Source organism: Ciconia boyciana, chromosome 13 (genome assembly GCF_034638445.1).
Source record: "Ciconia boyciana chromosome 13, ASM3463844v1, whole genome shotgun sequence".
NCBI classification, from domain to species: Eukaryota; Metazoa; Chordata; class Aves; order Ciconiiformes; family Ciconiidae; genus Ciconia; species Ciconia boyciana.
In genome coordinates this window covers 17,752,009-17,767,151 of record NC_132946.1, presented here as the reverse complement: position 1 = coordinate 17,767,151, position 15,143 = coordinate 17,752,009, and the positions used below count along the sequence as shown (strand labels likewise).

General features: G+C 42.5%; 1 protein-coding gene across 3 annotated transcripts in view; it reads right to left on the bottom strand.

Moving 5' to 3' along the window:
- DNAAF8 (dynein axonemal assembly factor 8) overlaps positions 1 to 14,998 on the bottom strand; it is a 95,730-nt gene extending 80,732 nt beyond the window's left edge. For 2 of the 3 annotated variants that reach the window (XM_072877980.1, XM_072877982.1), the window contains exons 1-9: positions 14,871 to 14,968; positions 12,912 to 13,071; positions 10,045 to 10,158; positions 8,737 to 9,231; positions 5,403 to 5,499; positions 4,851 to 4,992; positions 3,727 to 3,873; positions 2,849 to 2,914; positions 224 to 592 (exon numbers count right to left, since the gene is read on the bottom strand). In XM_072877980.1, coding sequence (XP_072734081.1) covers positions 224 to 592; positions 2,849 to 2,914; positions 3,727 to 3,873; positions 4,851 to 4,992; positions 5,403 to 5,499; positions 8,737 to 9,231; positions 10,045 to 10,158; positions 12,912 to 13,058 — 1,577 coding nt within the window. In that variant the 5' untranslated portion in view covers positions 13,059 to 13,071; positions 14,871 to 14,968. Of the gene's footprint in view, positions 1 to 223; positions 593 to 2,848; positions 2,915 to 3,726; positions 3,874 to 4,850; positions 4,993 to 5,402; positions 5,500 to 8,736; positions 9,232 to 10,044; positions 10,159 to 12,911; positions 13,072 to 14,870; positions 14,969 to 14,993 lie in introns of those variants that run through there. The other variant, XM_072877981.1, reaches the window with a different exon arrangement.
- Positions 14,999 to 15,143: the final 145 nt, after the last annotated feature.

Below are 15,143 nucleotides of genomic sequence, written 5' to 3'. Positions count from 1 at the left end.
AAATTTCACTCTGAAAATAGCAGGCAGAACATAACCTTTGAACAGGCACTATAATGGAGCTCTCCCAAATAGCTGGGTAGGTGCATAAGGCAACCACCTGATTTCACTTTAAAATTAGACCTTATGCAGAATACACTACATTGAACTAAGCCCAAGGAGGCAGAGGCCCAAATAACTCTGCTATTTCCTCAATCGATACTATTTTTATTTTTTTGTGTGATACCTTGGCAATTCAGTGGTAGGTAGAGGAGACTCTGGAGCATTTCCTGAATGTTGAACTTTCTCAGCTTCCATTCTGCCTTCTTTTTCTGTGTCAGCTCCATTGCCCCCACGGTTTGACAAGGGGGTATTTCTTTTCTCTGGTTTCAATCTCATCCGTTTCCTGGGAATCACCTTATTTGTCTCTTGCCTCACTTTAAAATATTGGTTTTGATTTATTTTAGAGGAACCTATCTCCTCCAGACTTTCTGAATCCTGTTTTATGCCTTCAAGTTTTTCAGCCGGGGTAGACGTTTTATGAAGAAGCTCTGAGGCTTCTTTTCGGGCTGTATGGAGTTGTTGCAGTAGCAGGCTTTTCCCTGAGCAATTCCTCCTGCAAAGAAAATAAAAACCTGATTTAATCAAGATAGAGCATTATATGAATAAATTCAGACTCTGAGGAACTTCTCATATGAGCGACAGCTCAAAACAAGGACTGGGCACCTACACAAATAATAGCTATTAGTAATAGCAGCACTAGCACACAGGCAACACATAAAACACTACAGTGACAGAAAATGAAACCGATCCTACTTGTAATTTACTTACCTCTTGCACATTTCAAGCACAACACACACCTACTAGAAGAGCCCTGAACAAATGTAACGTCAGCATGGAAATTAGAGTCTACAGATTTTTGTCCCCTTTGGATACAGGGGCTAGGATTAAAATATGTACAGAAGAAAAGTTCTTCTAATAATTTTTAGGATTTTTGAGTATTTGGCTTAATTTCACCCATGTCTCCTCCAGGTTAATGAGACTGATAAACTGTCAGCCACCCCAATATATTGTGACAGTATTCTGTTGTGAAATGTCCTATCATGACATAATGGGCAGATATTGTTATTTTGTTTTGCAGTTCTCTTCAATGAGGAGCCTCCCAAGCCACCTGCTACAGGAAGACTACCATCAATTTGTAGCTCATCTGGTGATTATGAGCAAATAATATACCTTATTTTAGTGGCAGCTGAAAAGTACATGGACTGAGTAACAGATTGTTTGAGTTGGATATTAGTGATGTGGTTAGGTGGTGTGTATGAGTACACAGCATCAAACTGCTGTACTTATCTAAACTAAACCTATGCTTCAGGATTCTTTCTCCTTAAGGATCTCACATCTCCTGCCATCATGTCCAGAACCATCAAATCAACATTTAACATTGATGGCTGGACTACTAAGGAGTATGCCTAAGTAGTGGCAATTTTAGGAGAGCGCCATGTATTGGAGAGCAGCCTTATGGTATAGTGCTAGAGATGGCTACCTGAGCACTCCAGGGATAAACCAACAGCGTATTTTCTAAGTGAAGTGCCTGGAGATCAAGACAACTAACCACCAAGGCCCTAATATGTAGGTATATTGTACTACAGAATACTTAGCCCTGTTTAATAATTGTAGTACAGAATATGTAGCCCTGTTTAATAATTCCATCCAGATAAGAGTGAAACTGGCATTGACCCCTCGTGAATGAGATCACAATCTTACCCTGCTGAGACTATGAGATTTTCTTATTTAAAAACAGAACTGAATAACATTTGCCAGGCATTTCATTTGTGTATGTTCTTTAGCAACATTAAAACGAATCAAAATCCAATCAGCTAAGCTCTGCTCTCTATCACTCCAGATTTACACTGATGCAACTTCTGCATTTGTATCAGTGCCAGTGAGAGTTCCCCAGGCATCATCTTGTCCCTGCTTTATGCTGGCTTTGGATTAGATGTTCTAAATTATATTGAGCGTTGAGGCTCTGTTCCTTGTCAAATCATTTATTCTTTCAAACCATTAAAAAAAAAAAAGTAATTGGCTGGCACAACAGTACAAATGTTCTGCTTGTCCTCTGCACTGCTGTAATGTGAACTTATATGCATCAGACTTCTAAATATAATCCAGAGCATAAATGCAGTAAGGTGTTTAAAGCTTGACATATCTGCTTCACATTAAACAAATGTCTAACAACCTATGGGTATGAATCAAGCCCCGAGTTTAGCAACAGGAAAAGGCTGGCATCTGCGCCTATTGAAGAATTTACAGTTTAGGATTCCATCCATCACAATCTCCCCCCTTTCCCCTCTTCCTCTCCCCCCCAATTAAGAAGAATTGAGAGCATCCCTGCCCACACAGTATATTCAATATTCTCTTTAAATCAACATCCATTGTAGCCTATTTTGTTATTTCTAAAAATAAAGGTTTGTCTGAGTCAAGTCCCTACAACATTTTCAAAGTTTGAGTCATTTAAAAAACAGTTCTCATGTCACTCAAACACATCTGGAGAAAGAGTCAGGTTTCCCAGCCACCCAGGTCTACTCTATTCGTCTTTTGAGCTGTTTCCACGCAGCTGTACAGGAGCAAGGTGCTATACTGCCTCCAGGATCAACAACTACTTTCTAGTATCTTCACCACGCAACAGAAAAGAGTGATCTCCTGGGGCCAGATTGAAGCACTTTCATTATTGGGCTTTTTTGCTGTGAAGACCAGGAATGGAGATATTTCAGTACACGAGCTCTCACTCTAATCACTGTTAAGGCAATTATTTTAGTTTCAGAAAAAATGAACATCGTATCATTTGAACTAGGGTCCTGGTAAAGAATCTTACATTCTCCTTTCTGCTTGGTCCTTAATTGTCATTGTCTCCTCTTCTTCAGTGGAGCTGTCGCTTGCACTGTGAAACAAATTAGAGCATATTAGTTAACTCTGTTCCAACTGGGTTTTGTCATTTCTAGGATGCAAATTTAGAACCATTATGAAAAAGGGAGAGATACTTCCTGGTGTTATGGATAGCTCTTCACACTATTACTCTAGGAAAAAAAATTCAAGGAACTACATCAAGATGTGTTAGCTGTTTATTAACTACAAGGTTTCTTCTGGTGACTGTTTTCTTCAACCCCTTGCTGCAGCAAATACAAATCCTGAGAAGGGAGCAAACAGCTACCTCAGACACCATTAGCTCTCAGGGAAAGGACATGTTTGCCAGAATCTGTTGCAGATTGAGAAGAATTTAGCCTCCCATAACTGACTATATAAGGCACTCTTATCACACAGGAGACAGAAATCAGCACCTACAGTTTCTTGCCAGGAATGTAGTCAAGGATGTCCATTTGGTACACAGTGCTGTCAGAATGCTAGCCCAACTCAGACAGCTGCTAGCAACTCAGACAGCTGCAAGCATTGCTTTGCAGTCACTGCCCACTCCTTTATAGGTGGAAACTTTCTAAATGTTATTTCCCTGGATGATTTGCATGTCCTTTCTGTGCTGCCTGCATCCCCACACATTTACTTGTCCTGAGACAAGTTATTCTCTCCTGAGAATATGTCTGTGCTCAGATAGGGGCTATGCCTTCCTACTAAGGTCACAGAGGTGTGGAAGAAGAGAACACTTTTAAAAGTTATATTGCACAAGTATGAGATGTAGAGAGAAGGTTTCCGTTTCCTACTTTTTGTTACTTACTTCTCACTAACAAAGCCAGAATTTACCTTTGTTTCTCATCAGGGGATGTTACTGACTTCTGTGGTTTAGCATCTCTTAAATCTATGTACACAGTTACAGGCTCTGGCGGGCACTGTAATCTCATCATATCCATCCTTAGAGGACTTCGTGAAGATGATCGGAAGGCAACATCCCTAAGTATAGAAAACACTGTTTCAGCATGTCCTCCGCCTTATCCAGACAAGAATTCCTGCAGGGTGTGGATTATGATCAAAACTGGATTGAAAGGAGCCTTGTGCTTGGCTACTGTACAGATTCAAACTCTGCTTCTGCCTACTATCCACCACCTTAAAAGCTGAGCTCAAAGATTCATCTTCCCCCAAGGAACACAGATCACAGGCAAGCATGAGGAGGGATATTTAGTTCTTAAAAACTGACAATGTCAAATCATCCTGTAGAACAATGGTAGGCAGTTATGGTACCAAAGAGCTTGCAAGTTTTAAAAGCCCAGTGTCAATCAGTTAAAACAGGTCCCTTTTTTCCTCTCTGCCTCCTTTGGCATTTGTATTTTATCCTTCAGAGCATCCAAAGTGCAAATCATCTTCATGGCTCTCCCTGCTCTGGAAAAGTATCCTCATTGCACTTTCCCCTTTACAGACTTGTTTCACTATTGTTTCCTCTGTGCTGCCACCACTGATGTTGTTCCCTCTGAACAGTCTGGAAATCCACTTCCTTCACACAGAACCCTCCAAGATGCACAGACACCTCCACTGATACCCACAAAAAAAAAAATCATCCTGTATACTTTAGCTAAACTGAGGTACCAGTAAGAGAACCTGGTACCCTAGATGACAAAAAAATGTGGCCATAATAATTTGCTTAGCCTTGTTTTCCTGCCTTTCCCATTTGTCCCAAGTGTCTGGTAAGGTCTAGACAAAGGTGGTGGCTGATGGAGAATGCTAAGGCGGCAGGATACTGACTGTTTATCATCAAATGTACAGGAATGACTGAGTCTTAGTTTTTCCCTTTAACATCCCTGTAGCATATTCCAACTACACTATCAGCTTTCTGCAGAGGCTACAGAGAAAAGCACCTATACAACACCACGAGTTTCCAGATATCCCTACTGGCAGTCATGATTCCCTAGTGTATATGACAGAAAAGGACCTACTTCTTATTCTCTTGCTGTTCTTGAAAGGAGAAGAGCTTGGCTGATGGCCACCTGCAGTGTGGAGACACTGTCCTGGACTGCCTGGCACACAGCTCTTCTAGCTTTTCCATGAGCTGATTTTCAGACCTACCCCTGAAGGTCTCTATGGAAGAGCAACAAAAAGAATCACCAGTTGTGGTCTTCTGCCATGGGATCACCCAATATACCCTTTCCCCATTTTCACATTGTCCCTTTCTTTACAGCCTGTCAAAGGGGAAGGATAAAGATACTATTGTCATCTGGCTCTGACAAACTGACTTCAAACCTTCATTCGTCTTGTCTGATTCACCCTTAGGCCATGACAGGCCACAGAGCACTAGTTTCAAGCTACAAAAGCAAGATGAAATCTTGAGGGAAACTAATTAATTAAAAATGTGTTTTACAGAGGCATTAAAAAACCCACTATGATTTCAACATTCAAGATGATGCTGCAGGGAATGACTTAAACACGGGAACCTGAGTTTTATTTATTTTTATACACTTTCAGCAAAGTTATTAATTTAGCAGTGTTACCATGATCTGCTGAGGAGAAAGCAACTTCTGCATGAGTGTTATCTTTCTGCTGCTCCAGCTCCTCAAGAGTCTTGTCTAGATCCCATTTCCCAATATTCTGAAAGAAGACAGTTGAACTGTGATGGAAAATTCACTCTCAAGAGACTGCTACAAAATAAAGTCCCTTTGACTCACATTCTAGTAACTCCATCAGATTCTTCAGGCACATAGAAATACACAAATGGCATGGAAGTTCACCTTACTTATCTCCAGTACTACGCCACTGTTACTTGCCAGTAGATGAACCAGTGTGCCACTCTGGACACAGTTGCTTCAGCGTGAGCCTCAACAATTGGCATGACTAACAAAAAGGTATTTACTGTTTGAACACTGTTTGCCTCATGTCATTTCCAAGGTTCTGCACATCTAGCATAGGCAAGTGCAGTGTAATTACTAAGAGAAACCAGTGAAGGATTAACTGATGTTCATTCAAATATAACAAAGGTAGAGTACCTTCTTCTTCCCCACTTAAACTGCAAAGTATAGAAGATGTTTCTCAAATGGACTGAACTGACAGCTCCTTAAAGGAGAAACATAAGCCCATCCTAAATATGCACCTGACCCTTCCCTCCATAAGCAGGGACCTAACTCATGTTATGTCCTTCACATGCATTCACATGGTGGAGTCTTTCCAACAGCAAGTACTCCCCTTCATCCCTCCAACTCACTAACAGTACAAGATCCCCACATATTTTATTTCCCTCTGTCCATCCCTCCAAGTACCTTTCCTCACCCTTTCACCATTTCCAAAATATGATGCCCCTAACTATATGGCCAACTTGCTTTAAGCAGTTCTACAAGGAAGTGCTGTCATGGAAGGAATGCATTTACTGTATCTCTGTGGACAGTGCATCTATCCAGCTGCTTCATCTACCTCTGCTGAGGCTTTTTCTCTGAGAATCATGAACCCTTTTGATATAAGCTACAGAAAACCACTGGAGATAGTAAAACAGATTAAAAGATGGACTGATACAAGACCAAGCATACATATTCTGATCCTGAATAATGCCAAGAATTTCTTACTGCCACTAAAATGAGAAGGACTTTTGGCTTTTCAGTTCTTTGAGATGAGGCCCACAGCCTTTTCCTCCCCCTCCAACTTCCGACCATGGCACATTCCCATTCCTCTAGGTACAGTCAGAATCAGCTGCAATCTATCCCACACTGAAGATAGGATCATCAATTTCGTTGCTATGAATCACACATGCACTGGCTGAGGGTATGCTTGCACTGCACGCTGCTAACTTCGGTATGAGAATCAGTCTGTGATGACAAAAGTTCACATGCATTTAAAACACTGATTGCTTTCCCCTCTGAATATTATTTGAAATGAAAGTTTTAATGAAAAATATCCACATCCATCTGAAATATCATCACCAGAACTTAGAATTACTCTTTTTTTTTTTTTAAAGGAAGGTGACTGTCAGTTATGACAATTACGTCACAACTACAACTAACATGCATTTCATTTGACCACTCAAGAGTTTTAGAAAAGCAGATACAGCCTCCAAAACATGCTGTTTCACCTTGTAAAAACCTCTGCCATCTGCCCGTCTGCCATCTGCCCCATTTGAGAGAAGGCTGTCACTCTTTCCAGGGCAATAAATACATTTTCACACATACCTGAACCATGATTAGATCTTTTCTAATATTACAAGCTGCAGCTGATGAAAGGTAAAAGCCTGATGAGAGTCATAAACTGAAGTCCCTCACACCAACACAAAGCTAATACTGGTTCAACAATGTCATTGAAATGTATTGGTCTGGAAAAGTGAAGAATGAGTGACAACTGAGCTTACTACAATGAGAACCATGTCACAGGCCAGTACAGATGCTGTTTTATCAAACACCCTGAAAAGAAAGACAACATATGCATTTGCTTTAATTATGATGCAGTTGGTGCTAAGCTTCTTTTTCAATAATAGCGCTTAAATACAAACCATTATAATAAAAAGATCAAACTACCATCTAACCTGCTGTATTAAGGCTTTATCCTCCTAACCCTTAACAGGAACAGCACTGTCATAAGGTACTATACAGTGTCCAGAAGAAAAAGAAACGAAGATTTGCACAATTCCATTTCTAACACAGAAAGAGACTTAAATATACTTTAAGAAAAAAATCATTTTCAAATGAACTATGATATGATTAGAATCAAGAAGAAACCGTGTATTAGTTTTAACATCTTTACTTGACATAAACTGAGGCACCGTGCTGAGCTGGGAAGTAATAACCAGCTCTCAAATCTAGACACACGCACCATGCACACAAAGGATACAGCTTTGCCTTCACTTTATGAAAGTGAGAATACACTGAGCTTGGTCTCAGTGCTCACCCCAAAGGATCAGACTTCAGTTCATTGAAGTCAGCGATATCAACCAAGTTCTGAAAGGAAAATCATGCCTCCTGAATTAATACAGCAACTGACTTATACGAGGCGAGATGGGAATTAAACCTAGAACCACTTGAAAAAGATCCCCTCCAATCATGGCATGATTAAATGATGCAGCACAATTTAAAAAAAAACAGGCAAGCACCTGCATTCTTTGCCTACGCTAGAACTGCTCTAACACCAAAAAGTTTATTTTTGTGAGTGTGGATGAAAGGGGAAAGGAAACATCTGTACTCTGATTCTATAGAAGGCTTTGAACAGAAATATCAGGCTTATGTTCTGTGCTGATTAAGTCCTAATGACCTTAAAAATCAATACAGGAAGTAGAGATCTATAACTACAGTTCTGAAGAGAACAACCTCTCCATGCTGGGGCCATGTTCCAGCTAAGCACACATGAGCTGGTCATCCCACAGACCTAAGCACCTGCCTGAGGTGGAAGAGATTCAAGATTTCAGGAACAACCCTAACCACCTTCTCTTCTCACCTCCAGCATTACCACAGTGCTACAGAAAAGACAAAGATGCTGGAAGGCTGGAAAGCTCACTGTTTTAATGCACAGTCTGTCTGGGACCAAAAGAGTTCCCTGCCTTCCCGGGGACAGATGTTGTGGTTAGCTTCCCTGAATGAGACCATGAACCATGCTGCTGACCCATGGCTTTTGCTACCATTATGGGCTTTTAATGACAGTTCTACAAGACAAAGATAGTTTGTTGGTAGCTCGTATAGCACATGATCCAACAAAACCCAAACTCAGGACAACAATGAAAGCAACAAAGGCAGCTGCAGTACGTGCAGAATTTGGCACTTCAGTTCTTTATTTTAGTAGGATTCTGTGAGCAATGCACTGTGTCCTCTACCCCACAAGCAGCACTCCCAAAAACCATTTATTTGGGCCACTTACCTGCAATGACAAATGGGTTAGTTCTTGAAGATGATCATCTGAGGAGGTTTCTTCCTTAGCAATTCTTTCTAGACTGTTGCTAATGCCATGTGAGGGAGGCTTCACATCTAGCTCTGGGTGGCCTGGTGACGGCTCCAGAATTATTTTGGAGAGTATCTTTGTCTCTATCAGCTTTCTTCTCTCTTTTTGACTGTCCAGCACTTCCACAGGCAATGCTGTATTAAGCCAAGAGTTACCTCTTTCCCTGGCCTGCTTCCTGCCCAGTTCTTTCTCTTCAAGGTGATCTGTGGAATCTGCAAGAGACTCTTCAAGAACAGCTCCCTTTTGGCTTGGAATGTCTTCAGTATGGCTGGCGAGACTGGGAGCCTCATCTTTAATCATTTGTACATCATCTTTTGCAATGATTTGAGCACCATCTGTTTTTTTCTGAACACCAAAACTTTCCAGATCTTCATTCCAGATCTCCCATGGGTGTCTTTCTATTTCCTGGGGTTGCTACAGGTAGAGAAAATACACACATGCAGAAAGTCACATCTCCTTAAGCTTTAGAAACTGAGAGTAAAGCAAAACAAAGTGATTGGCAGATAGCAGCTCCAACTCAGACACCATCTTGTAACCAGCACACACCATATCCATCATGGAAAACAGTAAGACTGTTTACTTTTCAAAGTCTAACTTCAGGAAGTATTAAACATCCTTGAAATTAATTTCCCTTACATCTGCCCATCATATGACATTTCTTACACCGAGATAAACAAATGGAAAAGCAGGACAGTAAGTTAGTCTTCCCATAATGAAACAATAGGGTCAGGGGGCTTCTCTGCCAGCTTCCTGTGATGGCTAGTCTTCATCAATGCAGACACAATGTAATCATTTTATCTCAGAAAAGCTGTTCAAGGGATAAACTTCATACTCATCCTCCTTACTTAGGACCCACTGTGCTAACTAATTCTGCATTGTCTAGATACATAAAATGGTGGCTGAAACTATTTCGAACCTGAAAAGTTTAGGAGTCACTGCACAGCGTTACTGTTAGTGCACAGGAAAAAAACAGTAAAAGGACAATAATAAAAACTGCAAGGAGATGGGACAAAAAAGGTCTAAAAATCTCAAGAACAGAGAAAACTTTAAAGGGTCACTGTATAAAGAGAAAGAAAAATCTAGTCTCTAGCGGGAGAAAGTACTGGGGACTATGCTCTTCCATCACACAATTCAGTCAAATAGGTCAAATAACAGCAGCTACCCACACTGGAGACAACCAGAAGAGTGGGGTTACAGTAGTACAGCCTGCACACAACAGTCAACAACCTGCATGTTTGAGTCTTCCAGGGAAAACTCCATCAGTTCTTCTGACAGGTCAGGAATTAAGTTTGGCTGTTCCCGCTGGAAGATGAAAAGCTCCCCGTCACTCTCACAATCAGACTGCAAACAAAAAAAAAAAAGAGAAATTAAATGAGAGACTATAATACTCACCTAACTATCTGTTTTGCAGTGACAAATCCTATGTTGTCACCACTGACTGAAGTTCAGAGACAAGAATTTTCTCTGCAGTCGCATCTTCACTAGACAGTCTGATAGCCCAACACTCAGCAACCTAGGCGGTCTTACAGTGGCCTAACATTTGAGCAAGCTACAATTATAAAAACCATGTAAAACACTGAATTACCATGGAGGTTGATGACTAACACCCCTCTGAGCAAAGTGATGACAAGAGTGGGCAAGTTCTCTAACTCCCAAGTGATTCTTTGTACTACCTCATTCACCATCACAGAATAGCAAGAGCAGGGCTGCTCCCTAAGGGAAGGGGAGCTGGGAGGGGAAGCACTTAACTGGAAAGGCAAGGGCCTCACCAGCCAAAGCCCTGTCCCACAGTACCTAAGAGGAGTAAGCAGGACAGACCAGAGGTAGTGACCAGGTTGAGTCAAGAATCCAGATCATAAGGCAATATTGTGGTGATGAAGCAGGTCAGAGATCAAGCCTGGAAGTCAAATCACAGGTGAAAGTCTGGATCAAGCAGGGCCATAGCTAGAAACCAATACTCCTCCAACATAGCTCAGACAAAGAGTGAAGGTCCAGAGCTGAGCTTAAATAGAGCTGCTGGGCATGTGGGTGGGAGCCTCAGCTGACGCTGGGCAGGGCCATGAAGACTTATTATTGAAATCAGGACCCTGACATTCACTATTCAGAATGCAAAGCAGTATCTATATTTGGCTGTACAGAGTTTAAATAGCTTTGAAAATCTCTTTTCTGAACATAATATATGCATTTAAGATGAATCCTTATGCACAGACACCAAAGTGAGATTAGGCACCTCCTCAGCAGTCAGGACATCCTGCTTGTCCCTTTGCTTTGCAAGTGTACATTTTCAGTAACTCACACTTCGGAGAATTCTCTCTGTCTGGTGTAATTAATTTTTCTTAACATGAAGCAAACTGCAACAGAACTTCTTTCCTCCTAATAAATTGCGTATCAGCGTAATGAAAGTACTTCAGGGCATAAAACACATTTGTCAGTGCCCTTTTTGAATGCAGGAGCACAGCCCGCTGAGGTTACAGATCTCAAATGCATACATGTATCTTCACACAAGTGGAAACCGCTCGAACAAAGGTGCAGCAGTGAAACTGCAGGCTCAGCAGGCTACTGTTTAACATTAAGCAGGAGAGGGATTATACAGCCAGGTCTTTTGAATGCAAATGTAAGAGCCAAATAGATTGCCTCAGTTCCTTCAGCAGGAAATCTTTTCCACACGTAGTAGAAACAGAGAATTTGGAGAATGTTTATAAGTTAAAAAATATTCAACATGATTTAGAGTTATAGAATGGCATTTGGCACCAAAGTACAAAGCTATCTCTCTGTCTTAATCTTATTGTACACTTATACAACAAGAATGCCTAAAAATAACTTCTGAGTGTTGGGCCTTAATCTATACTATATATACAAATATTAAAATGCAGTGGTTGTTTTAAGTAACTGCAACAGAATGTAGGTAGAAGGGAACTGAGAAACAGTGAGGCAATATAACTTGTCCAAAATGTTAGTAATAGAGCCAGGTGCAGAAAACAAGTCACGGAATCCATATCAACACTTTATTCACTAGATCACACTGCTTCTGATGATTGATTCATAATAAATAATAAGTACCCCATGGAGGCATTTCTGGCTCCTTCACTGCTCACAAGACTCCCTTTGTATCATTAAGGGCCACACTAAGAATAAAATATATTCTCTAAGTGTTCAAAAATATTTTTTCAAGTTTATACAAGTTTGAAAAGTAACAAAATATTCTGATTTGGACAAAAGGCCACTAATAATCGAGTCTTGACACACATTATCACCTTGGAAAAGTCAATGCCAGAGCTAGCATCTTGGACTAGAGAGGCAGGTGGTTTTATTATTTCCACCAGATTGTTGCTGTCCTGTGAACAGAGATCTTCAGCAGCCAAGAGGCAGCCTGTCCCAGACACTAACATGTAAAAAACCTGTAACGGTGAAGAGTACTGCACAATATCTATCAATCTTATGCTTTATATTAAAAGGGTCAGTGGCATTATGCTTCTTTGCAGGTAGAATTGAAGCACAAAAAGGCAACATGGCTTGCAGAGAATTGCAGATAGGGAAAAATGCGGAATCCAAGATTGAAATATCTGACAAATCCTTTTTCCAGTGGACCACAAAGTCTTCCGGAATATGACTTTCCTGTGATCCTCATACACAGAAAAACATACTAACAGGCCTACTGTCTGGCAAGTACATCATTGGAACAAATAGCATAATACTCTCAAGCATAAAACCTTATCGTTTCATTTTTAAATCAGCAGTATGCTTCTTTCATACTGTATTTTTGACTGAACAAACGAAGAAAAAATGCGGGCTCATTCTGCAGGATGCCCACTACCCTCCCCTTCCCAACCTATGAATACTTATCATCTGGAAAAATGACTCCCATTTTCAGGCTCCAAAGAATACAGCGAGAGGCAATAGCAATTATACTCTGACAATTAGAGATAATCCAGAAGGCTGTGGATTAATATGCAGTGTTACAATAGTCAGAACAAGTAGCCCATCAAGGATACCATCCTAGCTCCTCAGAAATGCCTGGCTAAGGTGACTTTCTCTTGCTCTTGAGAGATTTTTCTAAAACACAGTGAGAAAGAATGGCAGGTTCCAGTGCTTACTGTGGAGGTGTCAGAGTCCAGAGATGGGAGCTGATCTTTCACTGCAGCAAGTATGGCTCCCCATTGAAATGTTCTGTTACTCTGAACAGGAGCTGCAGGAGGCTCAGATGGATGCTCTGTATCCTCACCTTGCCCTTCTGAGGCCATTTGAACAGCTTCCCTTCAATCAAATGAAAGATGAGCTTAAATACACCTCACGAAAGAACACAAGGGATAACATCAGTACAAAGCAAGAACAAAGCATACGCATTCAGGGTCAGCATAATTCTTAGCACTCCCAGGGTTTTCACTGTCAGCAGTGAATGATAAAATCTGCACTTTTGAAGTCGTTCCTTCCCACCTGAGTGCAGAAGGCTGAGAGCTTTCTGCCCTGCTCACCATATACACCCACAATTGGGGCCACGCCAGGGCCAGTTTAGCCCCTCATTTATAAAGCATTTTTGGGATTCTTAGTCTGACTGACTTGTAACTGTGTTCTCAGAAAAGCACGTTCTCACTGCCTGCAGGGAGAGGGAAGGTACGCAGCGAAGGCAGGGCTGACACCTCTGCTCTCAGCCAGTCTTTTCTCCTCTTTCCTATTTGCCTCACTTTCTCCTCCTCACTGCTCCAACAATAGATAAAATTATTTATGTTTGCTTTTTTCCACTGGATTTGTATAAAAACAGTTGACAGTAGGTGCACTCTTGGATTTTGACCTCTAAAAGTGTTTATAATGTGTACTCTTTCCTCATGATTTCCTTGATGTGCATGAGGAGTTGAGACAACACAGTAGGGACTACTGCTGTACTGACAAGTCACATAATTAATCCTCACGGAAAACCTTTGCTTTTTAAATTTTATGCTACAATTGCATGGTTTCTCCGGGAATTAAATGTGAGAGTAAATAATTTCTGTGCAGCAAGAACGGTTAAGAGGTTTGTGACTGTATGTTGTTCAGTACTGAAATAACTGTTCATATGATTACACTGTCACTATTATTTGCATTGGCGTGGATCAACAACACTCCTCTAAGCATAAAGTGAAACTCATTTCATGACCTGGGAAGTTTACGACTTCCAAAGAGCCTTTGCAAATAGTTCGTCATATGCTATATCCATACAGTGGCGGCTTTGTTCATGCGAGACAACCCCTGAATCTGATTTAGGTAAAGTGGAGGGAAAACCAAAAGGTTGGAGTACTATGCTCTGACAGTAAGCAGAGGTTGCTATGGGCAAGAGGACTCCCATGGGGATAACAACAAACTGGCTACTGTGGCTCCCTCTGCCAACCTGAGAGAAGGTTGGAGAGGTGTCTCCCAAGGTGAAGAATGTTATACTGGACCTGACTTATCAGTCATCTAATCCAGCATCTTCTCTGGGAGCAAGCAGTACTCTATGTTTAACACAAAGTGCAGACTTGTTAGACAGCTGTAACACAACAGGCGCTTTCTGGAGAGCTTGGGCCAATCGAGACATGAAATCCTGAGCTTCTCCCTGTCACTAGAATTGACATTTCCTGTCACGTCCATCTCAGGAGCCTCGCTGTTTGGGGGCGATGGCAACGAGGGAGAAGCCAAGAAGACGAAGGCAACGGCGGGAAACACACCTTCGCTTCGGGGCGGTATTCACGGGCGCGCAGCCCGCCGCAGACCGGGGGACGCGCTAACCCCTGCCCTCGGCACTTCTCACACCACACCGACAGGTTTGGGGACCCGCAGTGCGAGACAGACACCCTGAGGGAAACCGCTGAGGGAACTCCCTGACAGCCACCAAAATGGCGGCCCGGGCAGCCCCCCGTCGCCATGGCAACGCGGCCAGCGGCAGCCCGCGCTCCCGGCCCGCTGCCGCTCCCCGCCGCGGCCCCCCCGCCCCTGCACCGCCCCTTCCCCTCCCTCACAGCGCCCACCCGGGCGCCTCCGAGCCCCCCCCACCGCCCTCAGCCCCGGCCTGCGGTCCTGGCAGCGGGGTAAAGCGAACCGACGTGACTTATAAGACGAAGAATAAAACAGGAGGGGCCAGTCAGCAAGAACGCAGCTCTGAGACCTCCGCGATCGTCGCTCCGCCCGCCCGCATCACTTCTGGTACTCTTTATTTTCCCCCGTACCTCAGCCACCGGCTCGGGTCCGCCCCGCCTGCTAGAACCGCCCGCCCTCCCGCGGGGCCCGAATCCCATTGGCTGACCTTCGCTCCGCCTCCTCACAGAGGCACCTGTTATTGGCCTGGCGCCTCAGGGGGCGGAGCCGTCCTTTCCGCC